Source organism: Varroa jacobsoni, unplaced genomic scaffold (assembly GCF_002532875.2).
Source record: "Varroa jacobsoni isolate VJ856 unplaced genomic scaffold, vjacob_1.0 scaffold_793, whole genome shotgun sequence".
In the NCBI taxonomy this organism is placed as follows: domain Eukaryota; kingdom Metazoa; phylum Arthropoda; class Arachnida; order Mesostigmata; family Varroidae; genus Varroa; species Varroa jacobsoni.
This window is the reverse complement of record NW_019213695.1, coordinates 102,478-117,123: the sequence shown is the minus strand read 5'-3', so window position 1 is coordinate 117,123 and position 14,646 is coordinate 102,478. Positions and strand designations below refer to the sequence as shown.

Sequence of the window (14,646 nt, the reverse complement as noted above, 5' to 3'; positions counted from 1 at the left end):
AAACCACGATGACCAACTACAATCTACCTCGCTTACATACAGCTTAACGGGCTTCCGCGAAAACAGTAGAGGCCTTTTAGTAGCAGTTGTATGCGGCTGCTTTCTACGCTGTAAAGCGTCGCCTTGTCCTTCTTTTTAAGACTCCTTCTTTTCCAGGCTACTTCGCTGCTGGCAACATATCCAAGAACAAAATACATGACAATAAACAAACAAGCTGAAGCTAAGAAGGGATCTAAGCAACGATAAAAAAAAGAAAAAGAAAAAAAGCTTTCTTCTTCACAGCCTCTTTTTCAGCAGTCAGCGCCTATGAACGAGCCAGCAACTGCGAGAACGGGCTAACGCCAGCGTCAACAAAAAAAACCCCTCAAGAGAAACGCACACAGATCGACAGACGGAGAGAGCAAGAGAGAGTTCGGCGAAACACACAAGTTGCCGCGTTTGACGTCCGTAAATAAAAAGGTGAAGATGCGCGAGACACATTATTCCGGTCACGTCACGTTGTCTCAACAACAACCTTCGTAGCCCTGGCAACAACGACGACAACAGAAGAAGAACGAAGCGTTCTGGCTAAGGAGACTTTCCGTCTGTTGAACAAGAAAAGCAGGGCGTGTTTGCGCAATTGGCGCCGGAAGAGAACACCACCGAGCGATGACGGCAGCAATACGGGTGGCAGCGACGCTTGTGGCGACTCTACTGGGGTTGGCACTACGCTGTGGTAGTAACAGCATTTGAAAATGAGGGAGGCGAGGCGCAGGACAGGAACAATGAGCTGAGGTCTATCTATGGTAGTCCCAAACAGAACACGATGAAGTCCGAAGCGACAGAGATATCCGAAACGATACTGAAGGTGGAGTCTAGAAGAAGCTACGACTTTTGTTAGGGAAGATCATGACAACCTCTGATTATCAACTTTCACAATGTGCTGTCGTTCTCTGAGAGTCGAACAGAAAAGAACCCGAACAAACACAAGCACATGCAACGAAACTCACTGCCACGAAGTAATCAGCCGACAAAAAGCCACCACCAAGCAATGTTCGTTGCCCCGGGGCATAAGCAATAACAATCAAACCACGGAAATAGCAGCAACGCGAAAAGCATGGATGAGCCAGGACTTTACCAAAGAAAAGCGTGGAACCAGATGAAAACTGAGCAGGTGGAGGAACTAGATGACAGAGTGACGCAGTTAAAGGCGTTGTTATAACAGGCGCAAACCAATTGCGAAAGGAAGAATAAAGAAGACAAGGAGACACACAAACTGGTAAGGAACACATAGTGGCACATTGAAATCAACTGCCAAGACGAGACCTGAAGAGATGCCTAACCACAACAAGAATGATATGACGTTTCCGAAGTAGACGATTTAAGTGGGTAAAAATGAAATGTGGCATATAGCAAATCATCACAATAGATGTGAGAGCGTCATATTCGGACCGGCCACGTATGTTGCAAACGGGTCATAACCCATTTTAGTGAGCCATGCCAAGTACAATATGATGCATAGCAGTTAGGCAGCGATTATTACTTAAACTGAAAAGCTACACGAAATAGAAACGTTTAAAAAGACATAAAAAGAGTAATATAACGATTCTTTTTTACATATTATGTTTTCTTTCAAATTTTCAGTGTTTGTATTGTCAGTGACAAAGAAACCACACTTATGGGTGTGACGTAACAAATAACGTTGACTGTTCAGGTTCAGCGAATGCAATTTATTCTAGCCACATTCAAAATCCAATGCACGTGTCCTTCCTTGACTTATCCGTACTCGTCAATGTGCAATAGGTCCTGCCGCATACTTCGGCCTCAAGTAGTATTTCAACGTCGACGCACGTACTGGCTACTCATCGGACGTTTCTCTGTTTTCATTTCGTCATCCCTTGACAGACTTTCTGACTTCCTAGCCAGTTGAGAAGCCCTCAGGACAACCAAGAGACAATTTGCATACGATGAACGTGGGAGGCACTACTTTGCAAGCCAGCTTCGACATTAGTCAATCAGGATAGGAAAAGTGGTTGGTTGCTGAGGCCTATGCGCAAGTGACAAATTGGAAGCGACTAGTCTTCAGGGAGGTTCTCGCGGAATGCGACCCAGACATTACAATGGCAAACGTGTGAAGGCGCTAAGAGGTTCTTTCACAGAGGCATAGAAGTAGCTTCATTAGCTGCAGTCGGTGACGACCCACAAAATCCGAAGGGTACACGCCCATAGATGTTACTTTATAGAGTAGTCGTACAGGGCTAGAAAATGTTTGATAGGTGTCTTCTGCCTAGGAAATCAGGTGAGCGAGAATCGCTTGTACCACTCATAACGTCATGAAGAACAAAAGTAACTTTGTAGATCTTGTTTTCAATCACTTGACCGACCAAGAGACTAGATTCTCAGTTCCTAAGGCCTACAAAAAATGTGATATCAAAACTGTCTCTTAGTACTGCTCATGTACATATGTTGAATAGCGTATAAAATTGCCCTAAACACTTTTCGAAAAACGAACGTTAACAAGAATAATAATCAAAGTACAATGTAGTGATAAACGTGGAACATGAAGCTTCTTTTAGTTACCTTGTATATTTAAAATATGTTCGGATATTTTTCAGCGTCGGCCGATGTGCATTAAGGCCACACGATGACCTGAGTCATAGCTAAGATTCAACGACACGTACTATGACAGCTCAAAACTCCAACTTACAAACTCACCTATCTACGTACCTTTATTCGAACAGATCTGGAGCCGAACCCAGTGAGCCTAGCTTCCAATTTGACACTATTAATGCAGTTAAAAGAAAATCAACCTTTTATATTTAAATAGGGTTTATAAGCTTGTATACTTATATGTTCTAATAGCATATAGTATCTGAATATATGTCTTTAGTAATAATAAAATGCTTACTTAGGCAAATAGTTGCTGTTTTATATCACTGGTTGCCGAAATAGTAATTTGCTGTCGAACCCATTTTTACCTTATTATAAACGTCAGTCCCATAAGCTCAAAGCTCATTCTCTGTTCGTACAGACTATCTAATTTTAGTGACAGCATTATAACAGGACACGATGCAGTAATAAAAAATAATTGGAAACTATCCAATATGAATGATCAAGTGTCCCGAAAAAGAAATCACTTATGTTAACCGTTGAACTACAACCAAAAAATATTCCCTTTCGCGATTGGAAGGCACAGCCTTTGACCTAATCCTCGCAAGGCATCGGAATTACGCCGGACGATGCAAATGACTATTGAGATGGCATCATTGCATGCCTGTTGATCGTCACAGAGGAGAACACGGCAGATTGCCCAGTGAAACCGTGTGAGAAGGAAATGGGCGTACACGGTCGGATAAACATATTATTCTACCGATACATGTTTACTTTACAAGCCGACCTGCTAGCGTAAATAAATTATATTGTGTTTTCAGCGTCCTCTACCATATTAGATCCTACCGCCAAAAAGAAGGAGTCCTAACGGAAATGCACAAATTCATTTGAAATTGGTCTGTCCAACGACGCGCGCAGACGGTGCCATTTTAACCGCGCAGGTATACTCCAGTTTCGGGAATGAAGCGTTTAGGCCATGAGCAAGGTTGGAATCGTTCATAAAATAACAAAGGAGAAATAGATACGCATATTTTGGGGGCCAATCAGCGCGGTTTCCAGGGTGAATAGCTAGTGATTACAGGGGTTCTCTGGCAACAACTGTCACCCATACTGAGCAGCACTCGAATGTGGAGAATCATATGCTTCTCAACATTGGCCCATTCTGGTCATCTTAATAAAAATTTCAATAATCGTACTACGCCATATTTAACGCCACCTTCATGGCCGTTACTTTGGGATATAGGAACGGCGAGCCGAAATGAAAGTCTGTAAGCTGCGATTCTTTGCGCACAACGCCATTTCCGTCTGCACTAGCCATTTGTTGTTTATCCAAATCTGATAGAGGATAACTAGCGCTGCAAAGTGCCCGACCGTTGTTAGCGGACGTTTTGGCGTTACATGAACTGACTACTAACTACTGCGAGCAGACGCTCTAAATTGCATGTTGTGTAGTACGTTGGCTTTGAGGGTTTCAAGCTATAGCCTTGGTATATTCTGTGCAGTGACGCCAGCAAAATAGATACTTTGCAACGATAGCTGCTATTCTTTAGCATTCGCTTAAGCTAGAATAACAGGTAGAAAAAACCTTGCGAATGTTGTCGACCCGCATGGCCAATTAATTAAATAACAGAAAGCGGGCAAAAAAGATGAAGCCAGAATGTCGTGGTGTCACACGAACAATACGAGGCAGTTTCCTTAGAACCAGCTAGAGGCAGCCGCACAGCGTTTTATGCATGACCTCATCATATCATAGCCGGCGACAACAAAGAGATTATTAACGAAACAAGACATTACCAAACAAGGACATTACCAAACAAGATAGGGCGGCTCGACGGAAGAACCTGGTCTGCCTAAATCGTTGAGAACGCCATTGTCACACGAACAACTGCGACGCACCGATCAATAGGAAGGCTCCTTCGCTTGAAGGTCATCGTCGCCAAAGCAAAACATGTAGTCGAAAGCAGCTAAGAAGAAAAGAATCCCTAGGCTTAAAGAAAAACATATACGAGCCACACACAAAGAGATACAGTTACATCGCAGCGTACACAGACCCACATTCGCAGCGTCACGCAAAAACTTGAAACGCTCGTACACGACACTCGGTGTTTAAGGGAGAAAACAAATCTACATCGGCCTTATACTATTGATCTTCTCACGGGCGGCCTCAAGGCATTATATCGGTATCGCCTTATACAAGCACACGAGAACGTCGAGTAATCAATATTACTTTGCAATATACAGACGGTAAGCTTTGGTGAAGGGAATAATAATTCGATACTATTGTGCAAAATGGTTTTCAATATTATCGTACTTCTAAGGTCCTTTAGTGTATCTCACAACTTTCAGCCTTGAATTCTCTTTGAACACGGTTATGGAAGCTTCTACTGTACTATCGAAGTTTTACAATGAATAGTAACTATATGGCGCACATTATATATAGAGGAAAAAAACATTCTTAATACAAAGCTGTGTCGCCAATGAACAAATCAACACAAAATATACATACAGTATGAAACTATATGATATTGAAGTGAAGAAGGGGGCACATGTCATAAAGGAGACTATCAGAGCCATAGCGCGGCTCATTGACACAGCACATAATGAACACTGATCGTTTAGCTTTGTTAATTACTCTATTTGTTTATATAATACTATAGAAACAGAGCTTTTTTTTTTTTCGATAAACACTAGGTTCTAAATGCACACGTCGACTAGACACACATGTAGTGAATTTCCATGTTATTAATATGATTACATTGTCTCATTTTTTTAGTTTCAACTCACGATGGCTGTTTGAAGGAATCTTACTTGATTCAGGGATGCTTCGATATATTAACCAATCTATTTGCCATTTTTAAATGTATTGCTTTTGTACGTAACAAGCTTCTCTATACTTCTGAATATGGTCTAGGATGTAAGCACTTTCTTTACTCAACTTGTTTTTACTTTATTTAAAAAAAAAAGCTGGCTAGCTCGCCGATGTGAACTTCTTAAATTAAAAAGTTTGGCGCCTAGACGTAGGCGAATCTGTACATCATATGATGTTTACTATATCCGTTAATGAGGCCGTCGGAGCAGCTTCAAAAGTATGTAGAGGATTGCTCAATGATGTTGAGCTGCTTATTTTTTGCTTGAATGAAAATAATTTTCTACAGCGAAATTTTAATTGTAGAAATGCAGCGTTTCACGTTCTCTGAGATTGGTGGTTCTTCGTAGATCGATATTAGATACGAAGTTATTAGATCACCTAGCTCGGACTATACTTTCCCTAAGCATTATCAGCGGTCTTCTTATCTGCTAAATTTTTGTATTCCCCGTTTTCGTTGTCCACTGAGGAAATGCGTCACATATCCGACTGAAGCACGGCAATCAAAAACATTGGATGCAGCCATAAAAATCCACAGATCTTGCAAGCTGCACTGCAAGGGGTCGACCATTTGACGGTACCCGACCGGACCGAAGCCCCTGGGCTGGTTATAATATATAGATTATGGCTTGTAACTCCTTTATGTCGCCACACTCGTCAAATGCCGATAAAATTGGATAACTTTACCGCTTGGATTCAAAGGGATGTGAAACATGTGTTGCTCTATCGTATATACCGGGAGCGGTGCTATACGATCGGGTGCTAGCTTACCTAATAGATAGTAAATGGACAATTAGAATCTGAGTTCATGGTTTGTCATTTTATCGAGGTCTGCTAGCTGACATAATCGATAATCGATGGTGGACATACGGGCCCGCAACTTGAGATTTGATTAGCTTCTTTAAATTCTAAGTTAACATTCGTTGCTCTCGTCTAGAAAGCATTCGATGCTGATCTGATAGTTGTAATTTTCTACATGTTATCTACGTACAGGTAAAAGTCGTCCTTACCATGGGAAAGATGGCCTGACACGAAGCAAATTGTTGCGGTTGAGTTAAAATTCAATTTTAATTTTCAGAGAAGAGAATCCGCCAGCTTGCCACCGCTTACCCCCTTATGGCCCCACACTTCTTAATCTTCGCGCACGAGAGAATTTACACCGAATAGCATTATGGGTTTTGTGCGTATGTCCATGTCGTATGTTACGCTTACGGTATGCGTGCGAGTTAGCCGTTACCCATCTAGTGCTTGCCTCGCACGTAACGGCTAGTTCCCCCTTCATTGTCGATTGCTGTGGTGATGGTAATAGTGCTGCCATTGGTTCAGTTCACCACCGACCGAAATCTCGCATATCTTCACGTGCACCGAATATATACAGAACGTTCTGAACCTACAAAGAGCGTAAAACTCTGCGCCCCTGGCCACGCTTGGCGTCATCTCAGCAATGGGCACAGCTGGCACAAGTTGATTCGGGTGCGGCTAGGGACCAACGAGGGTGCCGAGAGCTTGTGGACCATGCACTCAATAAATCTCTGTGCTTGCCAGCGCGCTCACGACGTGCGGGATTAAAAACGTACTCCTCTGTACAAGCTGAGGTAGCCCTCTGCATCATATGTAGGAACGGACCGAGTGGTACTACGGAGGTCTCGCAGACTGAGGTCCCGCAGAAGGTTGTCGAAATGGACAGGAGCGAAGGTGAAAAGGCGCTGCTGTGTTAACGTGCGACAAGGTACGGTACTCAATAAACTAGACGTTCGCTGCGAACTAATTATAATTCAAGTTTAAAAGGAAGCTTTTTATCAAAATGCTGCTGGCTATAGGCATGACTGCGTCCGTGTGTGTGAGCGTGCGTGTCTGTGTCTCGCGTGCGGCGTCTGCCGCTGTGAAACGCTAAAAGTTTGGTTTGAATATGATTTTTCTAGGGTTTGATGAGCTTCTCGACAGAAAACGACGACGATGGTTAGACTAAGCTATTGTGGTAAGTGTCACTATATATTACACCCCTGTTAACAGCACAGTCTTCATGTTCCATGGAAAGTCCAAGAAAAACCGTGTAGCATAAGAAAATATATCAATGTTGTTTTTCGGAGCAAACAATTATTGGATTAATCATATCACTTCTTTGAGCTGTATTACATATGCTTAGCATCCGTCTTTTGCGCCTACCTTCCTAGGAAGACATGTTTTGCATAACAAACATCCTATACAGTTAGCTTTATCGTTCCTTGCTATTTCTAGACCTTTCCGGTAAGGTGTCTTAAGTTGAAAACATTAAACAGCGCACTAGCTATATTAGAGCTATATCAACTGCAAAAATTACCTATTGCATGTAACAGTATTCGTCTCCGTAGCAGAGGATTCACGTTCGTTGTTACATCTGGATACTTTTAGCATCAACAGAGGCGCAAACGACTGTATAGGTTATGTTAGGAGATGTTGTTTACACATTAGCACAAATATGGCACGGTTCCTACACAAATTCTATGCCACTCACCTTGTAAGAATATGTAGTGATCTATACAGTGTGTCAACAAGCGGATAAGCTTCAATTGTGAGCGAGAGAACCTTTCAAAAAATCACAAACATGCATAATCCGAAAGCGTTTGTAACGTTCTTTAGTCTAAATATCTCCTATTGCTTTGTCAAAGTGATTTGGCCCACAAATCTGCATCCTGTAAAATCTAACCCGTTTTGAAAATCGGTGATCTTAGCAGCTTCTCTTCATCCCTTTGTTGGCACCAGTCACTCGTCGTAAATGAAAGCCAGAGCTCAACACTAACGAACTGTTCATCTTTTAACGATTGCTTTGTCCAGTGATAGCTCAATTACGAATCCTTTGCCCCGTGACGCGCCCGCTCCAATATAACCCGGTAAAATGCTCATTAAACGTTAAAATCCTTTGTTGGGATAGAATAAAATTTGCCATGGAAATATCCACACATGACATCTATTAGACATTTCCATAGAATAAAATGTCCTATGGGAACTCATGTCAATATGGAAGGTTCGTTGACGTTTGCTTCGTTTCCTCTTTAATTATATCGATCTCTGTGACTGTCATGACAAATTACTGTCTGAGCCCTTTGACTAACTGCAGCTAATTTTCTCTAATTGCTATACTTTTTCACAGAGATTAAACAAAAATTTGATGAGTTAGCTGTAGTAACAATATCAAGCCAATGGAGTCATGATTGATAAAGTATAAGTGTTAAAGAGATGCGTAGGCGTCACTCTCTCAGCAAATTTACTAATAGTTCCCACGAGTGTATGTCGATATATGAGCACAGCTATCTAATTATCTTTACCGTACCGTTCGTTGGCTCATCCGTTACAAAACGTTGTCGGATAATTTGTATACTTAGCTTAGGTGCAGATTTTACGAGTACGATACCCGAATTCGTTTCAGGTCATATCGGTGGTAGGCGTGTGAAGACGTTTTGGTTTTTGCGCGTTCTATCACTCTCGCTTATCTTTCCGCTACCTAGTCCGGTGTCGTCGAACGTGCAGACAAAAATTACTCTGCTCAATTGCATTTCGCAGGAGCTGCCCGCCACCGTATCGCCTCGCTTTCAGGAATGTATAGAATCGGCGCGAACGTCAGGCACTGTCTACCGCTTTATAATTGTATGGCCAATATAATCATAATTATACCTTTGAAAGGACAGAGAAATTCAGTGAGTCGCGTCGGCTATCCGTAGAACATATAAAACCATGTCACCGCTGGCTGTAAAAGCTATGTATCATAGTCCGACCCGTCTGACTATACCGGCATTAATGGTTCTTTTTTAATCTTTAGCTTCGTTGAGCTCTGGCTGCTTTCTTAACTACATTCTCAGTTAAAACCGTATAAGCCTAGAAATAAGGTCGAAAAGCTAACGAAGTTCCCTCAATATTCGCCCTGGATTCCTGCGGCTCGTACGTATTGGGCCTGGGTGCGAGATATGCTTTCAGTGATCCGCTCAGATTCATTGGTCCGGGACGTTGTACAGCATAACGGCCCTGTATTGCGTGATCAGAATGTAGTAATAAAGCAGAAGTCGCTTTACAAGAAAATAAATATTATTATGATGGCTTAGTGAAGTTCTACGAAGTGCTTGTCTTTCGGTATCTCTTGATGCACTTGTTATTGATGTCCTGCGTTTTCGTCAAGACAAATTATAATATTTCAAAACTGACATGTGAAGATTCGATAAACATAGATTTCTGCAAATACCATACCATAATAAAAATAATTATATATCGTTTGCGGACAGGGTTTCGAGTGCATCCTTCGACTCGCTAACGCGGTAAGTAAGGCTCGATTGATTTTCAAAATCATCGCATAGAGCGCAATATCATCAAGACGATAATGGCTATAGATCACGTAGCTGCACGTGCATAGTTTCCGACGATAGCAAGGCCATTGAGGACATATAATATACTTATCACTTCATTCATTATACAAGCCTTTCATCATCTGCACACTAGAATATCGCATGGTAAGGTCTAAAGATATGGATGAGTTTGAGAGTGTAGTTCATTACCTAGCATTCTAGGTATCACTGGTATTGTCGCTGTCATAATTATTCCGCTGTTTGTTTTGATGTACTTCACACAGCTCCACGAGACTGGCTAGGATAATTTATTTGGCGCATAGTTGCACTGAGCCAACCTAGGTTATTTTATTCATGTCCCTAAAAAAAAGGCTTGCCCGAAGGAAGGTTCTGTGGCGGATTTTGATCAGCCTTTAGTGGTCTGCGTTTGTCACAGATCGAAGCATTCCTGTAACTTAGTCCCTGAGGGCATATTACTCCATTTCCTGCAGGTCGTATTAACAGGAGCTTAAGGCTCACTTAAGCTGACTAATTCAAAATGTCTCTGTTGCCTAGACAACTGCGGTCGAACTCTTCATTCAGTGGTAATTAAAGTCGTACTTTTATAAGCGACGATCTCGGGAATTGAAAAATCATAAAATTTTATGTGCTTGTACACCTTCCGTTCCCCATGAGTAATTTTCTTCTGTGTAAATAGTGGAACCTCACGGTTCTGGAGCGCCCAGATTGACCAATATTACTTGTGACAATAGTGTCCAAATAAAGAGGATAGTAATATTATATAAATTGTTAGTAAAGATCTTGGTGTCTTCTCCTACAACCTTTTGGAGGTTTCGTAGATCCGACCGGACCGTAGCGTGAACGTGGGCACGCTATTTACGGCTGTGGGAGACTTTAAAGGAACACGGTTCGAGAAAGCAGCGTTAGAGTGTCAGGCCCCACTGCCCGCCATGAAGTTCACGATTTGTATGTTAGAACACTTCCGAAAGGTAATTTATTTCGTGCCCAACATACCATTGACTCTTAAAAATTTACGTTAACATTCGACATCTTATGAATTAACTTCTAGTGGGTTCCTTCTAATCTTTGATGACTGTCTTTTGGTTTCGCAATACAAGTTGCCCTGTAAAGAAATAAATATTAAGCTACATATACTAAACACGTATGAGAAATATAACAATTTTAAAAAGTTCCCTTAGTTTACGCCATGTTTTTTAACACTGTCTACCGCCGTAGTCTAGGCGTCATCAGCGTGTAATTTTAAATAGGCTCTATTTCAACTGATGAGATGACATTGGCCGCAGTGTATGTTTATAGGGTCTGACGGTCACACATTGCGAAGTCAAGGGAGACGTCTCCAAGTTGCTATCTTACTGACTTTGCATATAAGAAAAATTACGAATTAAGGCACCTGATGAATTCTTCTAAATTATTTACGGGGAAGAAGTCAGTATCAATGGCGCGCGGCCAGCTACAAGTTAATCTAGAAACAAATTGTTAGCCTCGTACGTAACATGTGTGCAAAACTCTTGCCCGCGTTCAAATGCTAAACCTGAGATCGAGCCCTGTTAAAGGTCAATGGACCTGAGCATTTAAAGCTGAGGTCGGTATGTCGTCAGACCATGTATCGTTCTACCCAAAAGCAGTCTTGCATTAAATCACGGTCTTTGTTAAAGCACTGGATAAATAAAAACTGGCCGCAGGGATCTTCGCTGCCAAACGAGCCTATCCCTACCGAGAGCGTCGAGTGCAAACTCTGCTAATGAAGTCCTAACACGCATATCGAGCAGAAACGTCATGTGAATGACGTCGTGTTCACTGGGTGCTGTATTTCTTACTGGGCAATTTGAAAACGATGAAGTCTCCATTTCGTCAGCAAAACTTCTTCTTTGATTTAAGACAATGAAAGCTACACTCCAGTAATATCTTATCCTTAGACATATCCTTAAGGTAAAAAAAAAAGTCGACCTTACTCTCATTAATGACAAATGAAACAAGCATTCTAATAGGCCGGCCCCTGATGCTGAGCAGACGTCCAATCCAGAGAGTATATAGAAAAGTCAACGCTCTTATGCGATTATAGGCTGTATAGTGTAGGTGGCACGAGAAATTTGCCTATATGTAATCATAGTGAGCCGAGTATTGCTAAATTATCAATAGAGAAATGAGTAAGTAGGACTCGCATCTATGGCATAATGCAAGAAGGGTCAGCTATGTGAAAAATAGTTTTCAATCAATCAATCAATCCAGTCGTCTTCAACCCCGCCACCGAACCCCCTTATCGTTCTGAGACTAAAATATGCCCCCTGATTTAATCACGTCGATCATGTTGATTTTTTTTATACAGATTAAATTCGATTTTATAGCCTGATCTTTTAAATTAGGTTTTAGCATACATCTATACTTATTTTTTCTTGTCTTATTAAATTGATAGCTCTGCAGGAACCGCATAAGAACTCATCGACCTTCGTTGAAGTCTGGATAACAAGGACCGATTTCGAACTCCACGGCTACAACTGGAACGCCGCCTAGAAAGAAGATGCAAATGGAGACTAGGGTAGGCTAACGGTCACAATGTGAAAAGTAAAAGTAAACGTTCGATTACCCTGTTCGTGGTCGGAATTCGATCAGTGATGAAGTGGGCAAATTGAAAATGCCATGCTAGTATAGCTAATGAGGTTCGTGCGTTATCGAAGCGAGTTAATCGTTGAACTATACGCATGTTACTAAGGATTTTTACATTGCTATAATTTGTTGCTAGATGAGTTAGTAGCTGCTTGTATAGGGAGAATGCGTAATGCACAATATAGTATTATATTAATCCTGGCCTACCAATCCAAGCAAAGAACGTAATTAAATAAGTCAAAGGACATCTATGGATATCAGCGACAATACTGAAATGTAACGGCATCTAGCTGGAAGCAACAATCTGGTTAGCTGCGACCGATAGCCCATTCGAAATATATCGTTACTAATACGCACCCTAGTAAGAGTCATGCACAGATACAGGGAATACCAAGGCCACCCTGAAAAACTACTATTCAATTGTTATGCACGGGCCCCAGTATTGAATAAATTATTTTGAAGCATATGATCATGTCAGTATGTTCTTTATCGTTGGTAATAAAGACGGGAGACGGGATTAAGACTTGAAGTTTAGCCACCTTAACGTAATTTGGCAAATACTAGGTTAAAATAGGATAGTGAATGATTAACTTTTGTTGCTTGGATAGATCAGGGGTTGCTCGACGTGCTCCTGCTGGATCAGCCCCACTAGCGTTGCCTCTGATCGCTAACCAACTGAAACGCGTTAACGCTTATACTGTCCGTGACAAGTGTTATTCTAAACATTTGCCTAAAACGAAGGACGGTCGCCAGAACATACATTTCTGTTTGATATTTACGATTAGTGCATGAGAACCCGGCTAGCAGGAAAATTGTATTCAGCAAGTTGAAATTTCCGCGTCGTCTTTACTAAGATGCTGTACTTCGAGAAATATCTAAGTACGAGGTAGGACATCCGCAAGTGGCGATTGCTCGAATCATACCTTTGTAGATTTTCAAAAATATATTTAGCTTAAGCTACGAAATGACAGTTAGCCTTGCCATCTCATGATCGTCGTTTCTTCTGTCACGCATAGCAGTGGACCAGCCTTCATATCTTAATATGCAGGAGCCCAATAAGACTTTTCCTATCCAATATAGGTAGCTCTGTAAGGGTCGATGTCTTAGCTTTGCAAACCAACCTTTTTTTTCCGTTAGGTTTTGGCTTGCAGGCTATATTGTCCACACAGAGGCCCCATAGGGAGGCATGGGCCCCGCCACTGTACATTTTGGTAAGTCAATCATCTGGTTATGAGCACGTTACCTTCAAATGGCCTAAGGTGTGAAAGAAATACGATGCTTTACCACGTCACCCTCGAAAGCCAGCTAGTAACCTCTTACTAGGAGGTAGCTGATTTCTTTATTCACTATTTGTAGCCACGACCTCCTTGTAAGTCACCTGTCTCGTTGCTAGACATGCTCAAAAGGCCTTTACATAGGACGACGCGACGCTTTAAAGCCAAACGACGAAAACAACATTCCATACAAACATCGAGTCGGCGATAGCCCATAATTGTACTTTGCCATTAAGTGATCGCATCTGGTTTCTGCAACTCGACTTCAATTACCTATTTAGTACTGGTAAAACTCCTCTGTGCAAAACTTTATACTGTTCCATGGCCTCCTGTGTTCCTATGCTTCTTTGGAGGCTCTTAGCTTTTAAGTGTTTGTTCTATTCATTCTCGATTTTCATTTTCAGTATAGTATTGCGCGGTTGACGCCGTGATCAAGGCTATAAATCCTAATAGGCGGCCATCACTACGCGATATGCCAGAAAAATAATTTGTTCCTGTTTTGTTCGCATTCAGAAATTATACCATTAACTCGGTGTGTGCAGCTTCAGTTTCTGGGAGACGGTGACGAGGCTGGCGATTGTCGCCGTCGTAATGATGGGTCTATGCTAAATCGGCGAGACAGGAGGACCGGAAGCAGTGGTTGTGGCTGTGGCTAGAGAAAGGCCCGCGACGCGTGGATCAGTTATGACTACTGGCGCCGTTTGGCTTCGGCGCTTGTTTAACGTTAATTGGATTCAAGTGCACCCTTCCGTACAATATCGCCTATGAACAAGCAACTGGTACGCAGTGCTACGAGGCCTGTTTTGCATATGCATCTAATTCTGACGGAATAGTTGGAGTGAGAAAGTCCTGAGAGCACGCAACATGGCGATGCGTAAACAACGTCTCGACTTAGCTGCGCTTGGATTTTTTATGCAATATAGTATATAGTCGTTAGGTGTATACCGCCCCAGTTAGGTTAAGGTGGCTGCGTGCTAAA

The 14,646-nt window shown here is 41.9% G+C and overlaps 1 protein-coding gene across 1 annotated transcript; it reads left to right on the top strand.

Moving 5' to 3' along the window:
• Nucleotides 1-6,936: 6,936 nt before the first annotated feature.
• On the top strand, nucleotides 6,937-12,859 carry LOC111263831 (uncharacterized). Its single transcript, XM_022839232.2, has 6 exons — nucleotides 6,937-7,184; nucleotides 7,378-7,433; nucleotides 8,862-9,079; nucleotides 9,709-9,741; nucleotides 10,608-10,757; nucleotides 12,203-12,859. The coding sequence occupies exons 2-6, from the start codon at nucleotides 7,412-7,414 to the stop codon at nucleotides 12,251-12,253; spliced, it is 474 nt and encodes a 157-aa protein (XP_022694967.1). The 5' UTR covers nucleotides 6,937-7,184; nucleotides 7,378-7,411; the 3' UTR covers nucleotides 12,254-12,859.
• Nucleotides 12,860-14,646: the final 1,787 nt, after the last annotated feature.

Excerpts from the sequence above, each read along its gene's own strand:
- LOC111263831 (XM_022839232.2), top strand. The coding sequence starts at position 7,412 with ATGGTTAGACTAAGCTATTGTG. Across the intron at positions 9,742-10,607 it reads TCCTTCGACTCGCTAACGCG|ATCCGACCGGACCGTAGCGT; the intron begins GTAAGTAAGGCT and ends GAGGTTTCGTAG. Across the intron at positions 10,758-12,202 it reads TGTTAGAACACTTCCGAAAG|CTCTGCAGGAACCGCATAAG; the intron begins GTAATTTATTTC and ends TTAAATTGATAG.